The 15,801-nt window shown below is 46.9% G+C and overlaps 1 protein-coding gene across 2 annotated transcripts in view; it reads left to right on the top strand.

Annotated features, from left to right (window-relative positions):
* Positions 1-15,472, top strand: part of LOC122113891 (semaphorin-4D) — a 96,236-nt gene extending 80,764 nt beyond the window's left edge. For both annotated transcript variants that reach the window (XM_042687048.1, XM_042687049.1), the window contains 9 exons: positions 238-351; positions 1,164-1,315; positions 4,312-4,487; positions 4,570-4,726; positions 5,687-5,909; positions 7,135-7,250; positions 11,731-11,903; positions 11,975-12,018; positions 13,164-15,472. In XM_042687048.1, coding sequence (XP_042542982.1) covers positions 238-351; positions 1,164-1,315; positions 4,312-4,487; positions 4,570-4,726; positions 5,687-5,909; positions 7,135-7,250; positions 11,731-11,903; positions 11,975-12,018; positions 13,164-14,086 — 2,078 coding nt within the window. In that variant the 3' untranslated portion in view covers positions 14,087-15,472. The remainder of the gene's footprint in view (positions 1-237; positions 352-1,163; positions 1,316-4,311; positions 4,488-4,569; positions 4,727-5,686; positions 5,910-7,134; positions 7,251-11,730; positions 11,904-11,974; positions 12,019-13,163) is intronic.
* Positions 15,473-15,801: the final 329 nt, after the last annotated feature.

Raw genomic sequence — 15,801 nt, 5'->3', positions numbered from 1 at the left:
CTTATTTCCCTTTAAATCATAAAATACAGCTCAGTGTGGTACCTACAATTACTCCAAAGGAAAGACAGCTATAGGAAGTGGAAGGTCATCTCAAAAGTTGGGGAACTAACTTTTTCCTTCTACACAGGGGCTTAATTCAGTTACAAAGAAATCCTGTTAAACATTCATCCATGTCTATGTGCCACAGCTGGAGGAGCTAATCTTTCTTTTTTCCTCCCTACTCCTGGGCTACCTCAGATCAAGAGCTGTATTCTGGGACGGCATATAATTTTTTGGGAAGCGAGCCCATCATCTCCCGAAACTCTTCCCACAGTCCTCTTCGGACAGAATATACAATCCCATGGCTGAATGGTAAGACATGGTGTGTCTCACCTGGTGTGTGCGGTTCACTTCACTTCCCCTCTGGCTGTTCCTGATCTCCCTCAGCCCTAGGTAGCAGGGACACAACCATCCAGGGCAAACCATCAGATAGCCCTTGACTAAAAGGCTACTTTAACCTTCTACCCTGAGAACAGACTGGAGATACTTTCATAAAAGTGACATTCAGATGGTAAATGAAGAACTCAGATTTGTCACACTGGGATGTGGTCTTATTTTGGCATGACATTAACATTGCAAGCGTGGTATCAAGTCTCCAGAGGAGATCATATGGGATCAGGGTGCCTTGCTACCTCTAGACAGTACCTGGATGATATTTGAAATTAGGGCCTGGGGTTGCTGGCTAGTGGGACCTTGGGCTACATTGAAGCTTCTCAGTGTGGGGCAAATCCTGTGGCCTCCAGGACCATCAATCAGCTCCTCAGGATGGGCCATCTGAAGGTCTTAGTCTTAGTGCACCTGCTTCCATGTTAAAGCACCGGATGCTCTGGCTGCCTGTCAAAGCGGCTCCATTAAACTTCTGGGGTGGACATCAAAAAATACCCTGCATGGCCATTGTTGGGGCCACCTCTCTGAACTGAGGAGGGGGTGAGTTAAGCACAGCCAGACTCAGTAGCATTATCATTCCTGACTCTGGAGTTGTTTTGAGATGTGGCACACATACTGCAGATATCCTTGCAGGGAAGCCCCGAGTCCTAAGGCTACACTGAGTTGCCTGTGACCATGAGGACCGGGGAGTGACACAACTACATGTGCAGGGCCAATCTTGGGTCATCTCTCTGCAGAGCCTAGCTTTGTCTTTGCTGATGTGATCCGAAAAAGCCCAGATGGTGCCGAGGGTGAGGACGACAAGATCTACTTCTTCTTCACGGAAGTGTCTGTGGAATATGAGTTTGTTTTCAAGTTAATGGTCCCTCGTATTGCGAGAGTGTGCAAGGTGAGCACTGCCCTGCCCACCCTGGATTTCTGCTCTCTGGGAACAGGTCTGGAAATATTCCTTTCCCTGGCATAGGACTCCTTCCTGCCACAGATGTCACTGTAAAGGGCCTGGCAGGTGCCAGCCTTCCATTCTTGGAAACCCTGGTGTCCATGAGGACTAAAGGGGCATTGGAAAGCAGCATGAAACCAGTCAGCTTCTGGTTCTGAAGCACTGTCCTCAGACCTCCCAGATATATAAGTTGGGTCTGTTGTGTGTACACATCAGACTCCATGGGAATTAGAATCTTACTTTTGAGGTCTCAGTCAACTGCATTAACTATGAACTGTGTGCCCTACGCTGAAGGTTAAGAGGCAAAATCCACACTAAAATGTCAGGCTTAAAGCTCATAGTACATACTGCAGGATCTTGGATCATGACTTTTAAATTAATCTATTTATTTATTTAGTTAGTTAGTAGGCTTGCCTCTAGCCTGAACTTTTTAACTGGTTAATTGGAGATAGAACCTTATGGAGTTTTCTCCCCAGCCTATTTACTTTGATCCTGTAGGTCTTGGCATCCTGCATCAATAAGATTATAGGCATGATTCTTGGGCACCTGGCTGTGAGGTCACTTTTGTGAGGTAGTGAAGTAGTTGAAATGGTAGAATGATTGCCTACTAAGTACAAAGTCTTGCCTGATGCCAAACCCCAGTGCTGGGGAGGGGAGTTCCCTTGGGTTGAGTTAACAAACTTTAAAGTGGCCTGGCCAGCACTTTGGGGGAATGGACAGGTGTTAGACCATTAGGACCCATAGAACCAGGTCCAGTTGTCAGGCCTCCCCCATGGAAGCTCTTACGGACACCAAGTTACCAAATGACCCTTCAGTGTGGTGATCTCTGTGGGAATCTTTCATGGCAGTGTCAAAAGTCTCATGCCTGTGGTGCCGAGTGGTACTTTGGACATCTTTCTCTTTAACAGCCTACTTTCCAAGATAGGAAGCGTATACTCCAGGTACTTGAATGTCTGCCTAGCATCTTATGAGCTGCCTAGACTTTTTCTAGCCAGGGATCACTTAGTCCCTCAGTTGTCCCCACTCATTGAGGGCCAATTTCTTATCTTTTAGGCCTAGGTACTACCAATATCTAGGCTAGTTTAATGTGAGGCCAAGACTGTAGATTGTGTGGGCACTATAGGGGCTAGAGCTCCCTGTGAGTATTCAAGGTGCCCTTAGAGTAACACTGGCTAGAAGAGCTCTTGCACTGCCACCTTTTACCCCTCTTTCAGTTCTGTGGCCAGGCAGACCCGACTTGACCCTGTCCTTGACATCTTGTCCGGAAGGAGGGAAGTGCAGGAGTATCTGTGAACAGGATCCAACAGTATACCCCCAACAAGTGCTAGTTGCAGGTCTAACGTAGCTTTTGTTGTTCCCATAGAGTCCTTTTCTTATCCTTTTCTTGTTCTCAATGCTGGACTGAGGCCAGTGTAAGCACAGGCTCCTGTTTCTGCTACCCCATGCACTCAGACCCTTCTGCTGATCCTCAGGACCTGAGTGCCCATGAGACACATGGCCCCAGACGTGCTGGACATTTCCTCTGCTGAAACCTCAGAAAGAAAAATGTGGTTCTCTTATGACATTCATCGTTTGTCCTCCTAGATTTCACAGTAGAGATGTGAAATCATTGTGTTCAAAATAAACAAAGCTCTTCTATCTCCTATTCTTCTGCCTGCACATTGCAATGGTTCCCTCCCGACCCATGTGACATTTAGTCTAAGACCTCCACGAACAGTACCAAAACCATATATGCTGTGTTTTTTTCCCTATACATACACATCTGTGGTAAAATGTAAAGTATAAATTAAGTACAACATAACATTAGCCATGAATAGACAGTGATGAAGACATACTGGTTTTTTTTTTTTTTTGGTCCGGTCGTGGGGCCTAAACTCTGGGCCTGGGCGATATCCCTCAGCTCTTCAGCTCAAGGCTAGCACTCTACCACTTGAGCCACAGCGCCACTTCTGGCTTTTTTCTTTTTGCTTATGTGGTGCTGAGAAATCGAACCCAGGGCCTCATGAGTGCAAGGCAAGCACTCTACCACTGAGCCACCTTCCCAGCCCCAGACATACTGTTTTAAGTTTACATGAATGTATTTTCTCTCAAAATTGTGAAAACAAATATTAAAAGTCTAAGATCAGTGGATCACAACTATAAGTTTATCTAATTAGTCTGAGATCTGGGGATCACAGTTCAAAGCCAACTCTGAGGCGTTTATAAAACTCCAATTAATCAGCAAAATCTTGGAAGTAGAGCTGTGGCTCAAGTGGTAGAGCACCAGCCTTGAGCAGAAAAGCTAATATCCAGGGCCCAGACATTGAGTTCAAGACCCAGTATCAGCACACACAGTAAAAAAGCCTGAGACTTTCTGATCTCCATAACTGAAACCATGGGAAGGTAACCATGGATAAGGTCAATCAGTTGTATTCTTTCCCAACCACAAAGTCCTGAGAGTTGTTATCTCTCAGTCACTGGCAACTGCACAGTGTTTAAGGACAATCTAGTATGCCCACTGTATTCTAGCTATATGTCAGCAAGTAGAATGGAGGTAGAGACATGGATCTATCAAAGGGAGACATTCACACATTCACCCAAGATAGGTTTCAAGACTAGAGGCCCTTATTATTCATTTACAAGTTGTAGTTTTGAGAACCCTGGAGCCAAGAGTGAGCCTTCTCAGAGCCAGAGTTCAGTGGCATTCAGTGTGCTGTGGACTAGTTGTTTCCGTTGTTATCAGATGAGTTTTAAGGGAGGGGATTTTTTCTTTTGTCTTTTGTATTTATTTTGATCCAGAAAGTCTGATCTAAGCTAGCACAGAACTATCTGTTTTCCTTTCACTCAGCAAAGCTTGTCTAGGCCATGCTGTGAGCTAGTGAGGGTGGACATTGCACCCTGTATGCAGACCACCTGTTTACAGGGCATCTAAGCTCCCCTGTCCTATCCTCTACTCATTGTTCCAGGGGGACCAAGGAGGCCTGAGGACCTTGCAGAGGAAGTGGACCTCTTTCCTGAAGGCCAAACTGATCTGCTCCCAGCAAGACATAGGCCTGATATTCAACATACTGCAAGATGTTTTTGTGCTAAGGGCCCCAGACCTCAAGGAGCCTGTGTTCTATGCGCTCTTCACCCCACAGCTGTAAGTGCCTTTGGCAGGTGTGATATGTGCTCTCCCTGCTGGTCTACTGCTTTCTGTAAGCTCACATAGCCTCCCTTTGCAGGAACAATGTGGGGCTGTCAGCAGTCTGTGCCTACACACTCTCCACAGTGGAAGCAGTTTTCTCTCGTGGCAAGTACATGCAGAGCACCACAGTGGAGCAGTCCCACACTAAGTGGGTGCGATACAATGGACCAGTGCCTACTCCGCGGCCTGGAGCGGTAAGCAGCGGGGTAGCTTGAAAGAAGGGCTGTTGTTAACATCCAAGGGTTGAGTCCAACAAGATGAAACTTGACAAGGGTGCCAGAGCTCTCTGTGGGTCCCCTGGTCAGAAGAGTCTCCACCCAGCCAGGCAGCTGCTGAGCCTGATTGCTAAGGAACCCAGCTCTCCTTCACCGTTTGCTTCTGTGTGTGGAATAATGGGTCTTACAAGACTCTCCCCGACTGAGATATGCTACTGGCGGGGTGTTTTGCAAAAGTAACATTGTATAATACAGTTAGGGACTAGTTCATTTTTAGTTTCCTACTCAGAAAGAATTTCTCCACAAAGTTTTCTGCACTGTCATGAACTACTTTCTCCCCTACAAAAAGTAGTCAATTTTAGGTAAAACAAACTAATCATTCTAGGCTGATCTCATCGTCCAGTCATTGTTTCCCACATGGTAGGTGGGCATTGATATGGCTCTTGGATGGGCCCTGACCCAGTCCTTTCCCAGGACTGTATCTTTTGAGTGTCTGACAGACGCTGTCATCATTCTTCTGGGCTCAGTAAATATATCCTCTGCTGCTTAGGAATTTAGGTTAATGTACATCAGGAGGTTGGTACCCAAAACATTCTTGACATTTTACTTTTTTATGCTATTTAGGATCAGACTGTTCATCAGCAATGCTTTCTGTGCTTCTCTTGTTAGGGGAAAACTATCAAATGATAAAGTGTTTTCACTTAGTAGTCTTTCTTTGATAGATAATTCCTATTCTGATTATGCATCAAAAGCACAGTTTTATCCTGTGAATGTGCTGTGTCCTCTGATTCCTGGGAATCAGATATCCAGGTATCTCCTGTCACTCTTCTTTGGAGACATTCAGTGTCTCTCCCAGTGCTATACCTTACGTGATTCCCAATACTGTGGTTGGTTGATGACAGGCAGGCATGTTAACCAGGAAAACTTTTGCCCTCACAGTGCATCAACAGCGAGGCACGTGCAGCCAACTACACCAGCTCTTTGAATTTACCAGACAAAACACTTCAGTTTGTCAAAGACCACCCTTTGATGGATGATTCAGTAACTCCCATAGACAACAAGCCCAGATTAGTCAAAAAAGATGTGAACTACACCCAGATCGTGGTGGACAGGACCCAGGCCCTGGATGGAACCATCTATGACGTCATGTTTATCAGCACAGGTGGGTTCTGAGGGCTTCACAGTCACAGCATGTCTGTGTCAAGTCCACTTAAAATCCTTAGGGGTGACAAGAGGTTTGTGATACTATGAACTGATTTCTGAGACATTACAATACCTGGGCTTCCAGGTCTTTCTGTCCATTAGCCAATTGGAAAGCTTATAAAAGATTGCAAATCCTGATCTGTGTCTGAACTGGCCATTGCAAAGAAATCCCTATTGTGAGGAACCTGAATGATGCTGTAAGTGGTGGTTATGAGCTCTGATCAGCCTGGCATTTCCTAAGTGCTGATGGGCCTGTCACTGCAACCTTGAAGGACCTAGACAGGTCCTGACCTGTTGGAGGCACACCTCCTCATCTGTCTTCTAGAACCAGTATTTCTGGACCATGGCCTGTAGCCTCTGCAGGTGGCAGGGCTCTGAGCCCACCCCTGTCGCTTCCCAGCTGACATATGCCCTTTCCTCACCTGCCTGTAGCCCTGTTGGGATGAATCTCTGGAGAGTCCGTGGAGCCCAGGAGCTGCCTCAAGTGGAATCAGCCTCCACTCTCTCAGAGTCAACTTGATTGATGAAAAGTGTTTGATTTCACATGTTATAGGGCCTTATACTTCATGAGAAAATAAGAATACTTTGCAAATGGCTTTTTAATCTTTTTTTTTGTGGGGGAGGGGCTGGGGGTGAAGGGATTAGTAGTAGCCTTGAACTCAAGGCCTCATACTTGCTAGACTGGGATCTGTTGTTGAGGTTGTTCATTGCAGTCACCATCTGCCTACTTCAGGCTTTCTATACTGCCTGCATAACTGCTGTGCACTACCACATGCATCTTCATTCTTTGGAGATAGACTCACAGACTTTTTTGCTGGAGTTGGACTAGACTGACATTCTCCACCTCCCACACCGCTTAGCATGATACACATGCTCCGTTTTATCCAGATATGGATTGAGAAGAGCGTCTACCAACCTTTTTCTCCCTGATGTGGTATCAAACCATGGTCCTCCTGGTCTTAATCTCTCAAGTAGCTAGGAATACAGGAGTGAACCACTGGCACCTGGCTTTCTTTCATGTCCATGCAACACTGTCCTCTTAGTCTCAGCATTTCATTGAGACAGTATTTTGGATATGCCCAATGGGGAGCATTTGCCTCTGAGTGACCTTGGTGACCTTCGTTTGCTGACCTAGGTGTGTCCTTCTGGGGCTATCTCATTTACCTGGGGATTTGATCTTGCAGATCGGGGCACCCTCCACAAAGCTGTCAGCCTTGACAACGATGTCCACATCATTGAGGAAACACGACTCTTCCAGAACTCTGAGCCAGTCCAAACCCTACTACTGTCTTTGAAGAAGGTAAAGTGGCCAAGGTAGTAGGGCTGGTGGCCCGTTTACTGAGGTCTGTGATGTAAACTGATCTGCCTGAGTATGGCTGCTCAGGTGAGCTGGCCTTTGGGTCTATATAGAATGCTGTTTTATAAACATCAGAAGGAGGCAGACAGAGATGGGGGAGGGGGGCGGAACAAAACTTCACTGAGCCCTTGGTGCGGATGGCAGATGCCAAGTTGAGACAGGTCCTGTCCCATGAAAACATGTCCTTGTGTCCTTACCCTTTAAGATTGCAGACTTGTAGGTGAATGTCACCGTGTACAGAGACTCATCAATGAAGAACTTGTAAGAGAAATGGCAAGTCACTCTACAGTTCTCACCTATGTCAACACCACACTTCCTTCCTAACTAAGGGAAGCAAATGTTTCCTAGGAAGAAACTGACAATACGTTCTGGAGGCTGGAACCTTGACTGCCTGAGCTCAGCTTAGAGTAAACCAGTCTGTGGACACCAAGCTAGTTTAATAGGAAGCAAAAGACTATTTTTATTCACCCTTAAAAAAGAAATGCAAATCTCTTCACTGGGGGGCAGGATAGAAACATCCAAGGGGGGTAGAGGTTGGATTTGACTCACTGGCTGTCCTCTGTCATGTTGAGTGTGGGAAGTGTTACAACAGCTGGGCTACAACAGTGAGGAGCAGAACACAGGCAAGTTCAGATCCTGACTGCTGTGGCAGGCAAGTTCAGATCCTGACTGCTGTGGCCCTCAAGTGTCAGTTTGTGTGCTTCTGTTTCCTCTTCTTAAAATGGTCTTAAATCACCCCTCATATAACACACACACAGACATACACACACAGAGACATACACACACACACAGACATACACACACACAGACACACAGACACAGACACACACACACAGGCACACACACACACACACACACACACACACACACACACACACACACACACACACACACACACACACACACACACACACACACACACACACACACACACAGTTGCTGTGAGGGTTCCATGAATCTCATGAGGTTCAGGATCCAGGAAGAATCTGTGAACTGGGCTGCTACCTGCCTGCATTGAAAGGTCATGTTCCTGTCATCCAGGATGTTCCTCTCCTTGTCAGGGTCTCCTGAGGGCCTCATGCAGGCCCCTATGCTGTGACCTGGGCCATACTTGTAATGTCCATTGCTGGTCCTGTCCTGTTTTCTTCCTCCTTTCCAAGGCCTTGCTCTGACTTTTGGCCCACATAATGTCTGTAGCTGAGAATCTCAAGGTTACTGCTCGAGCAGCCTGTGGCAGGGATGAACATTCACACTGGCCCTGCAGTGCACTGTCTTCCTGAGTTGGTGCCTGCCCAAGACCCAGAGTACCCAGGGCCTCTGCCCACATTACACAGACATCATTCCATGTAGAGAAAATAAAGCTGGCCTCTCAGCAGCTGCATGTTTGCAAACATCCCTCCAAAGTCTTCCCACCCTCTTCCCCAGCTGTGTCCACAAAGCCCAAGGAGACTGTGGCTGATTTTCAGATTCATTCCTTGATCCTCTTGCAACATGAAAAAAGTACATTTACTTACTAGTTCTGAAAAGGAGAAGAAAGGAAATCTAGTTGGTCTGTGAGCTTCCAGAGACTTAAATATCTGTGTTTGTTTTCCCTTTTGTATCCAGAGACCAATGGGGCCAAGACTTGAAAGTGGCTGTGTAAGCCAGCTCTGACCTTTCCCTAGTAACATCCGGAGCTCCCAGGTTGCACATTTGCTTCATCCAGACTTGCACAAGCACCCAGGAGGCATCTATAGTACAGTGTTCTTTGGAAGGAACTGGGGACCTAGTGCGCACTGTTCTTTGGAAGAAACTGGAGAGCTAGTGTGAGTTTCTATTGAGAAGGAGGTGCTGCAGGAGGTCCTGTGGAGATAGGCAAATTAGTGACCCAGCAGGACCCCCCTCCATCAGCTCTTCATCATAGGTATGAAGTACTCTGTCTGGCCAGCATCCCCAGCATACCTGTGTGACTGAGTTCTGCCTGATGGCAGGTGCACACAGCACCAAACTGTAACAACGTATATGTGGAATCCTCCCTATTCTGTTTTCAGGGGTTTATACCTTTGTGCCCTGGGAGCCCCTGCCTGCTGGGGTCCTTGAGCCTCCGCTACACGGGGTTGTGACTCGTTTGCTTAGGGCAGGTGAGAAAGATTGCATAGGCCCTTAGTGTCCCATGCCTTCTTTTTTTTTTTTTTTTGGCTGGTCGTGGGGCCTGAACTCTGGGCCTGGGAGCTGTCCTTCAGCTGAAGGCTAGTGCTCTACCACTTGAGCCACAGCACCACTTCCAGCTTTCTCTGCTTATGTGGTGCTGAGGAATCGAACCCAGGGCCTCTGGCATGCAAGGCAAGCACTCTACCACTGAGCCACCTTCCGAGCCCCCCATGCCTTCTTCTTAAGTCAGTTAGCTTTGGTGGATTTGCATGCATGGTTGTATCACCATGGCTACAGGGAGCAGCTATTTTCTGCCTGTCAGATGTTCTCCTTCCTCTGCTCACAGAGGAAAGTAGGGAAGCAGCATTATAGCAGCTCCTGTGAAGGCTCAGAAGGGGCTAGTAGCACAGCTCTTCTGTTGTACAACTAGGGTGGAGGCAGGCTCTCATCATGAACTGTCTCCTCCGATTATCATGGCAGGATTTGGTTTTAATTATGGTAAAGACACATGTAGATGAGGATGGGGCTCCCTGGTGTATCATGTGCCTGGTGTATCCAATTCCCTGGGCTCCATTCCAATCATAGGAAAAAAAATACAGACTTGAAGTATACTATCCCATTTTGTTTGTTCATTGTTTTGTTTATTTTTATTTTTTTGTGCTGGTACTAAGGCTTAAACTCAGAGCCTGGGCACTTACTGTTCCTTAGCTATTTCACCCAGGCCTGGTGTTCTCCCATAGCTCCACATCCAGCCTTTTTGCTAGTTAATTGGAAATAAGAATCTTAAGTGCCTTTTCAAACTGTGATCCTTAGATCTCAGCCTCTGAGTAGCTTGGATTACAGACACCAGTCACTAGTGCAGCCTCTATCCCACGTGTGTGTGTGTGTGTGTGTGTGTGTGTGTGTGTGTGTGTGTGTGTGTGTGTGTGTGTGTGTGTGTGTGTGTGTGTGTGTGTGTGTGTGTGTGTGTGTGTGTATGACAGTCCTAGGGCTTGAACCTAGGGCCTGGGCACTGTCCCTGAGCTTCTTTTGCTCAAGGCTAGCACTCTACCACTAAGTCACATTCCCAGCCCCCACCCACTTTTTAGGTATACAGCTCAGCAGTCTTAAATACATTGCTTGATCTGCAGCCATTGCCACCTTCCATCACCAGAACTTTTCATTTCTCTGAACTAGGACTCTGTCCACATTTTCTCCATCTTGTTCCCCAGCCCTTGAGCAGCCCCTCCCCCCATTCTTTCATCTGTCTCTTTGAGTTTTACTACTGTAGACAATTCCTATAAGTAAAGTTATGCATCTCTCTTGTGACTGGCTTATTCCACTTGGCACAAAGTCTATAGTATATGTTAGACTACCCATCCTTTTTTTTTTTTATTGGTTGTGGGGCCTGAACTCTGGGCCTGGGCACTGCCCCTCAGCTCTTCAGCTCAAGGCTAACGCTCTACCACTTGAGCCACAGCACCACTTTTGGCTTTTTTCTGCTTATGTGGTGCTGAGGAATTGAATCCAGAGACTCATGCATCCAAGGCAAGCGCTCTACCACTGAGCCATCTTCTCAGTCCTACCCATCCTTTTTAAGGCCCAGAAATGTTCCATTGTCTACATAGACCATGTTTGTCCATTCATCTACAGGTAGCCACTTGATCTGTTTCCATCCTTTGATTGCTGTGAACATGGTACACAGATACCTGAGTCCCTTTTTATGTATCTGGATGCATATGACATGTGCACATTACATGGTTTTCTGAGCCAATGTGTCAGTGTTCATGAAGGTGTCTCTTGTTAGTGGGATGAAGGTTGTGTGACAGTGGGGTGGAAAGGAGCTCTAGATGGGCTGGCCAGATAGTTCCATTACGTGTCTGCAGGGCTGTATGCACAGATACTGTAAGAAACAAAAGGGCCGGGTAAGCCCAGGTAGGACCCAAGGCACAGGTATCATGGTGAACCATAAGGAACCAGGAGCTCAAGCAGTGGCCGCAGCACTGCTGGCCAGACTACTTCTTGATACTGGTTTTGAAATGGTTTTGGATTTGCAGAAGAGTGATGATAGCATGTGGGTATTTGTGCCCCAAATCAGACTTACTTTCAATACAGAGTCACAGAGGCATTGTACAGGTCTGGACTGGGCTCTGTCTTCTGTCTGCTGTCATCCCAGTTTTCATCCTGTGGAGGGGTGCTCATTTACCCCTTCATACAGTGCTCAAAAATGCTCTGTCATTCTCACAGAGGCCTGGAGCTCTTGCTGTCTATGATATCTGCCTAATGCCTGTCTGTCTCCGCCTTCTGCACACAGGGCAGGAAGTTTGTCTATGCCAGCTCGAACTCAGGAGTGGTCCAGGTCCCCCTGGCCTTCTGCAGGAAACATAGCAGCTGTGAGGACTGCGTGCTGGCACGTGACCCCTACTGTGCCTGGAGTACATCCACATATGCCTGTGTGGATCTTCATGAGGCCCAGGGCCCCAGCAGGTATGGACAGGGCACTGTGGACCCTTCCCCCGTGAGTGTGCAGTGACTTACAGGAGGCCTTTGCCTTTCAGGGCTTGGATTCAGGAGATGAGCGGTGATGTGTCCTCATGCCCAGGTGAGTGCTCCCCATTGTACCATCCCCTCAGGAACAGCGAGGCTGTCCAACCATTTCCAGTGCTTCAGCTCTGTGGCATTTGTATGTGCGTGAATGTGTGTTTTTCTTTCTCCCCTTTGATCAGAGTTCAGATGTCATGTGCTTGATTTGTGACTTTCTTGATTACAGGAAAAATATTCGTACTTACGTAGGTTATACTACAAATCACTCTCTGACTCCAACTTTTCACTTTTCTGTTCTGCTTAGCTGGAGCTTCTTAAACAAAACAATCACCTACTGAGAATGAGAGGCAGTAGTCCTGAGTGTAGGCTGAGCAGCCCTAACCCAGTATTCACAAAACTGAAAACTTTTTGAGTGCCAATGTGACACCCACAAGTAGAAAATTTCACACCATGAAACTCATGTTTCCTGCACAAAATCATTTTAAATATTCTATAAATTTACCTGTGGGCCCTATGTCTATGATGCACTTGAAATACAAATGAATCCCATGCTCAGGTTTTAGTTCTCCTCCCAAGCTATATCTCATTTCACAAATACAAATATTCCAAAATCTGAACAAATTCGTATTCCAAAAATCCTTCTGGTCCTAAACGCCTCAGACAAGAGACATGCAGCCCATAATTAGTTCATCTAGTGTTCCCTTCCCATCAGGATTCGATTTTTCTGTGGCTGACCATTGGGAGATAGTGATATAGCTAAAGCCAGGGCTGGAATTGACCTAGGATGCCCAGGACCCATCCCTCCTCTGTCTGAGCAGAGGAGAAACAGGAAAGAAATGTAAGACCAACACCAATTTCAGGCCTCCCCAACTGCTAGCATAATCACTTGATATCTAACTCAGTCAGACACATAACTGCCATCCAGATGCATAACTGGTCATTGCTCACTGTCACCAGCCTGATGAGTTTTCTCCTGGGACTTGGGGTGAGATGTGGGATTTCTGCTGCTCAGAGCCCTTATCTGGGGGGCTGCTAGCCAGGGTATATCTTGCTTTGTTCACGCATGTCTTTTATCTTTTCGGTTGGCCTGAAGGTCCATCTTGCTCCTGTGGATGAGACTCTTGTGTCGTCTGTAGGTATTGACCAATATTTGAAAGCAGTTGAGGGTTGTTGATGCTGTACACATTTATCTTGATGTTCCAGATAAAAGTAAAGAAAATTTCCGGCAGCATTTTTTCAAGCATGGTGGCACAGCAGAACTCAAATGCTCCCAAAAGTCCAACCTGGCCCAGGTGGTGTGGAAGTTCCAGAATGGTGTCTTGAAAGCTGAGAGCCCTAAGTACGGTCTTGTGGGCAGGAAAAACCTGCTCATCTTCAACCTGTCTGAGGGAGACAATGGGGTATACCAGTGCCTGTCAGAGGAGAGGGTCAGGAACAAGACAGTGTCACAGCTGCTCACCAAGCATGTCCTGGAGGTAAAAATCATCCCACGGACCCCAGTGACCACTACTTTGTCCGCTTCTCAGACAGAAGGTAGAAGAATAACCCCCAGGATGTCAGCGGCATCCTCCCTGGAGTCATCTGCCCCAACGCCAGTGATCCAGGCCACCACACCAATTGCTGTCACCTCACCTCCCAAGCCCCCGCCCACCAGCACTTCCTGTGAACCAAAGGTCATCAACAAGGTCCCACAGCTCCACTCAGCAAAGACAGTGTATCTCAAGTCAAGTGACAACCGCCTTCTCATGTCCCTCTTCCTCTTCATCTTCATCCTCTTCCTCTGCCTCTTGGTCTACAACTGTTACAAGGGCTACCTGCCCGGACAGTGCTTGAAATTCCGTTCAGCCCTGCTGCTTGGGAAGAAGAAGCCCAAGTCAGATTTTTCTGACCTAGAGCAAAGTGTAAAGGAGACATTAGTAGAGCCCGGGAGCTTCTCCCAGCAGAATGGAGAGCATCCCAAGCCAGCTCTGGACACCGGCTATGAGACAGAGCAGGACACCATCACCAGCAAAGTCCCCACAGACCGCGAGGACTCACAGAGGATCGATGATCTCTCTGCCAGGGAAAAGCCGTTCGACGTCAAGTGTGAACTGAAGTTTGCTGACTCAGATGCCGATGGAGACTGAGGCCCCATTGTGTGCTCCTGCTTGTGTCTTTCAGTCTGTGTGTGGAGAGTTTAGTGTTTAACCAGTGCAGTAGCCGAGTCTCAAGATTGTGCAGCAAACCTCACCCCTTTGTCTCTTCTCTTGAGTTGAAGCTGTGACTTGTTTCTCTTTGTCCGTTTGGAAAATGAAAAACATTGCATCCCAGTCTCAAGTCCTGCAGTCGTTGGAGTACTTTAAGATGTTCCTGTGGGTAGTGGCACCGAGTTACCTAAGCCCTTTTTTTGTCCGGGGGGGGAAAGATGGTGACCTCCACTGGCTGGGAAGAGTGACCCTTCCGCTTCCCCTTCTTGTAGCAGCTACTAAAATATAATTTAATTCCAGATTGGAAATGACATTTTAGTTTATCAGATTGGTAACTTATTTGCCTGTTGTCCAGATTGGCACGATTCTTTTCTTCCATTTAATTATTTTTTAGTATTTTTGCCTTGATTATGTTGATATCTTTGGTCATTTTTTTTTATAATTACAGGAGCAGATGTTTAATATTTAGAAGATGTGCATCTTCTACATTTTGTTATATGATATGCAATGTGGCTTATGTTGCTTAAGGTTCTCAGGGATAGACTCTTTTTGCTGAAGGCATTCTTTCTGCTTTTTAGAAATGTGGACCTAAACCCACCTGTTGAACACACTGATTTCTTTATTCTTTGAGAGAAGCATCATTTTAGACAGTTTTTTTTTTCTCTTCTCTTTCCCCCTCACCCCTTTCGGTCTCTCTCAAAGAACATTGCCCCACATCTACAAGGCAGGTTTTGTGTAACAGAAGGCTATAGAATTGGGCTGTGTAAAGGAGAAGCATTTTACAAGTTCACGGCAATGCTGCCACTCAAAATCTCCTGTCCACATGGACAGAGCCTTTGGAAAGATGATTTTGGTTGTCTGAACACCTCCTGTCTAATCTCATACCCATTGTCCTTGGGCGTCCCCTGTGGCCTTGCTCCTCGGTTTCACAGAGCTGTCCTCCTGGAAGAAAAGTGGGCCGGGTAGATGGGGCTACCGGCTGTGGGCAAGACCACGGCATCCTTGGGCATGCAGCAACATTTCATTCCAGATGACTTCTACGACTGTCCCTAAAGATGTAAACAGGCGGTACGATTTTCACACCCATCTTACACTCCACATCCCCAGTCTGTAAGCACCCATTAGAAGGAGACTTTTATTCCATGGCAAAGAGCAATAAACTGGGTTTCTGTGTGTCTGTGTGGCAGCCTCACCCCAGCATGATGTGATCTGGTCATTTTGGTGGCAACATGTGTGTTTTGATAAGATTTACTTTCTTTTTATTTTTCTACTTTGAATTGTATATATTTGGAAAGTACCCAAATAAATGAGAAGCCTTATCATTGATTTGGGCAGGCTGTTACTTAGTTACTTGTGTGATGGCTCCGGCGGTATAGTCCTGGGCACTTCCTTTTCCTCATCCACCTGTCTGTTTCCTGCTGCATTTTGCATTCCCTAGCATGCGATCTGTTCCTGACTACCTTCTTCCTTAGTGCCCTTTTCTTTTCTGTCCTCTGTCTCGCAGCCTCATCTCCTAAGCCCTTCCCTCCTCCTGGTTCCTCATCCCTGTCCTGTTTGGGCCCCAACTCATCTTCTCCCCGAAGCCCCTGGCCAGCCTTGGGCTCAGGGCCTCACAACAGCATGCAGGTCACCTTGCTGCCACCCTTCCTGGGTGA

This window comes from Dipodomys spectabilis, unplaced genomic scaffold (assembly GCF_019054845.1).
Source record: "Dipodomys spectabilis isolate Male_0828 unplaced genomic scaffold, ASM1905484v1 ptg000098l, whole genome shotgun sequence".
Classification (NCBI taxonomy): domain Eukaryota; kingdom Metazoa; phylum Chordata; class Mammalia; order Rodentia; family Heteromyidae; genus Dipodomys; species Dipodomys spectabilis.
This window is presented reverse-complemented; position numbering and strand designations above follow the sequence as displayed.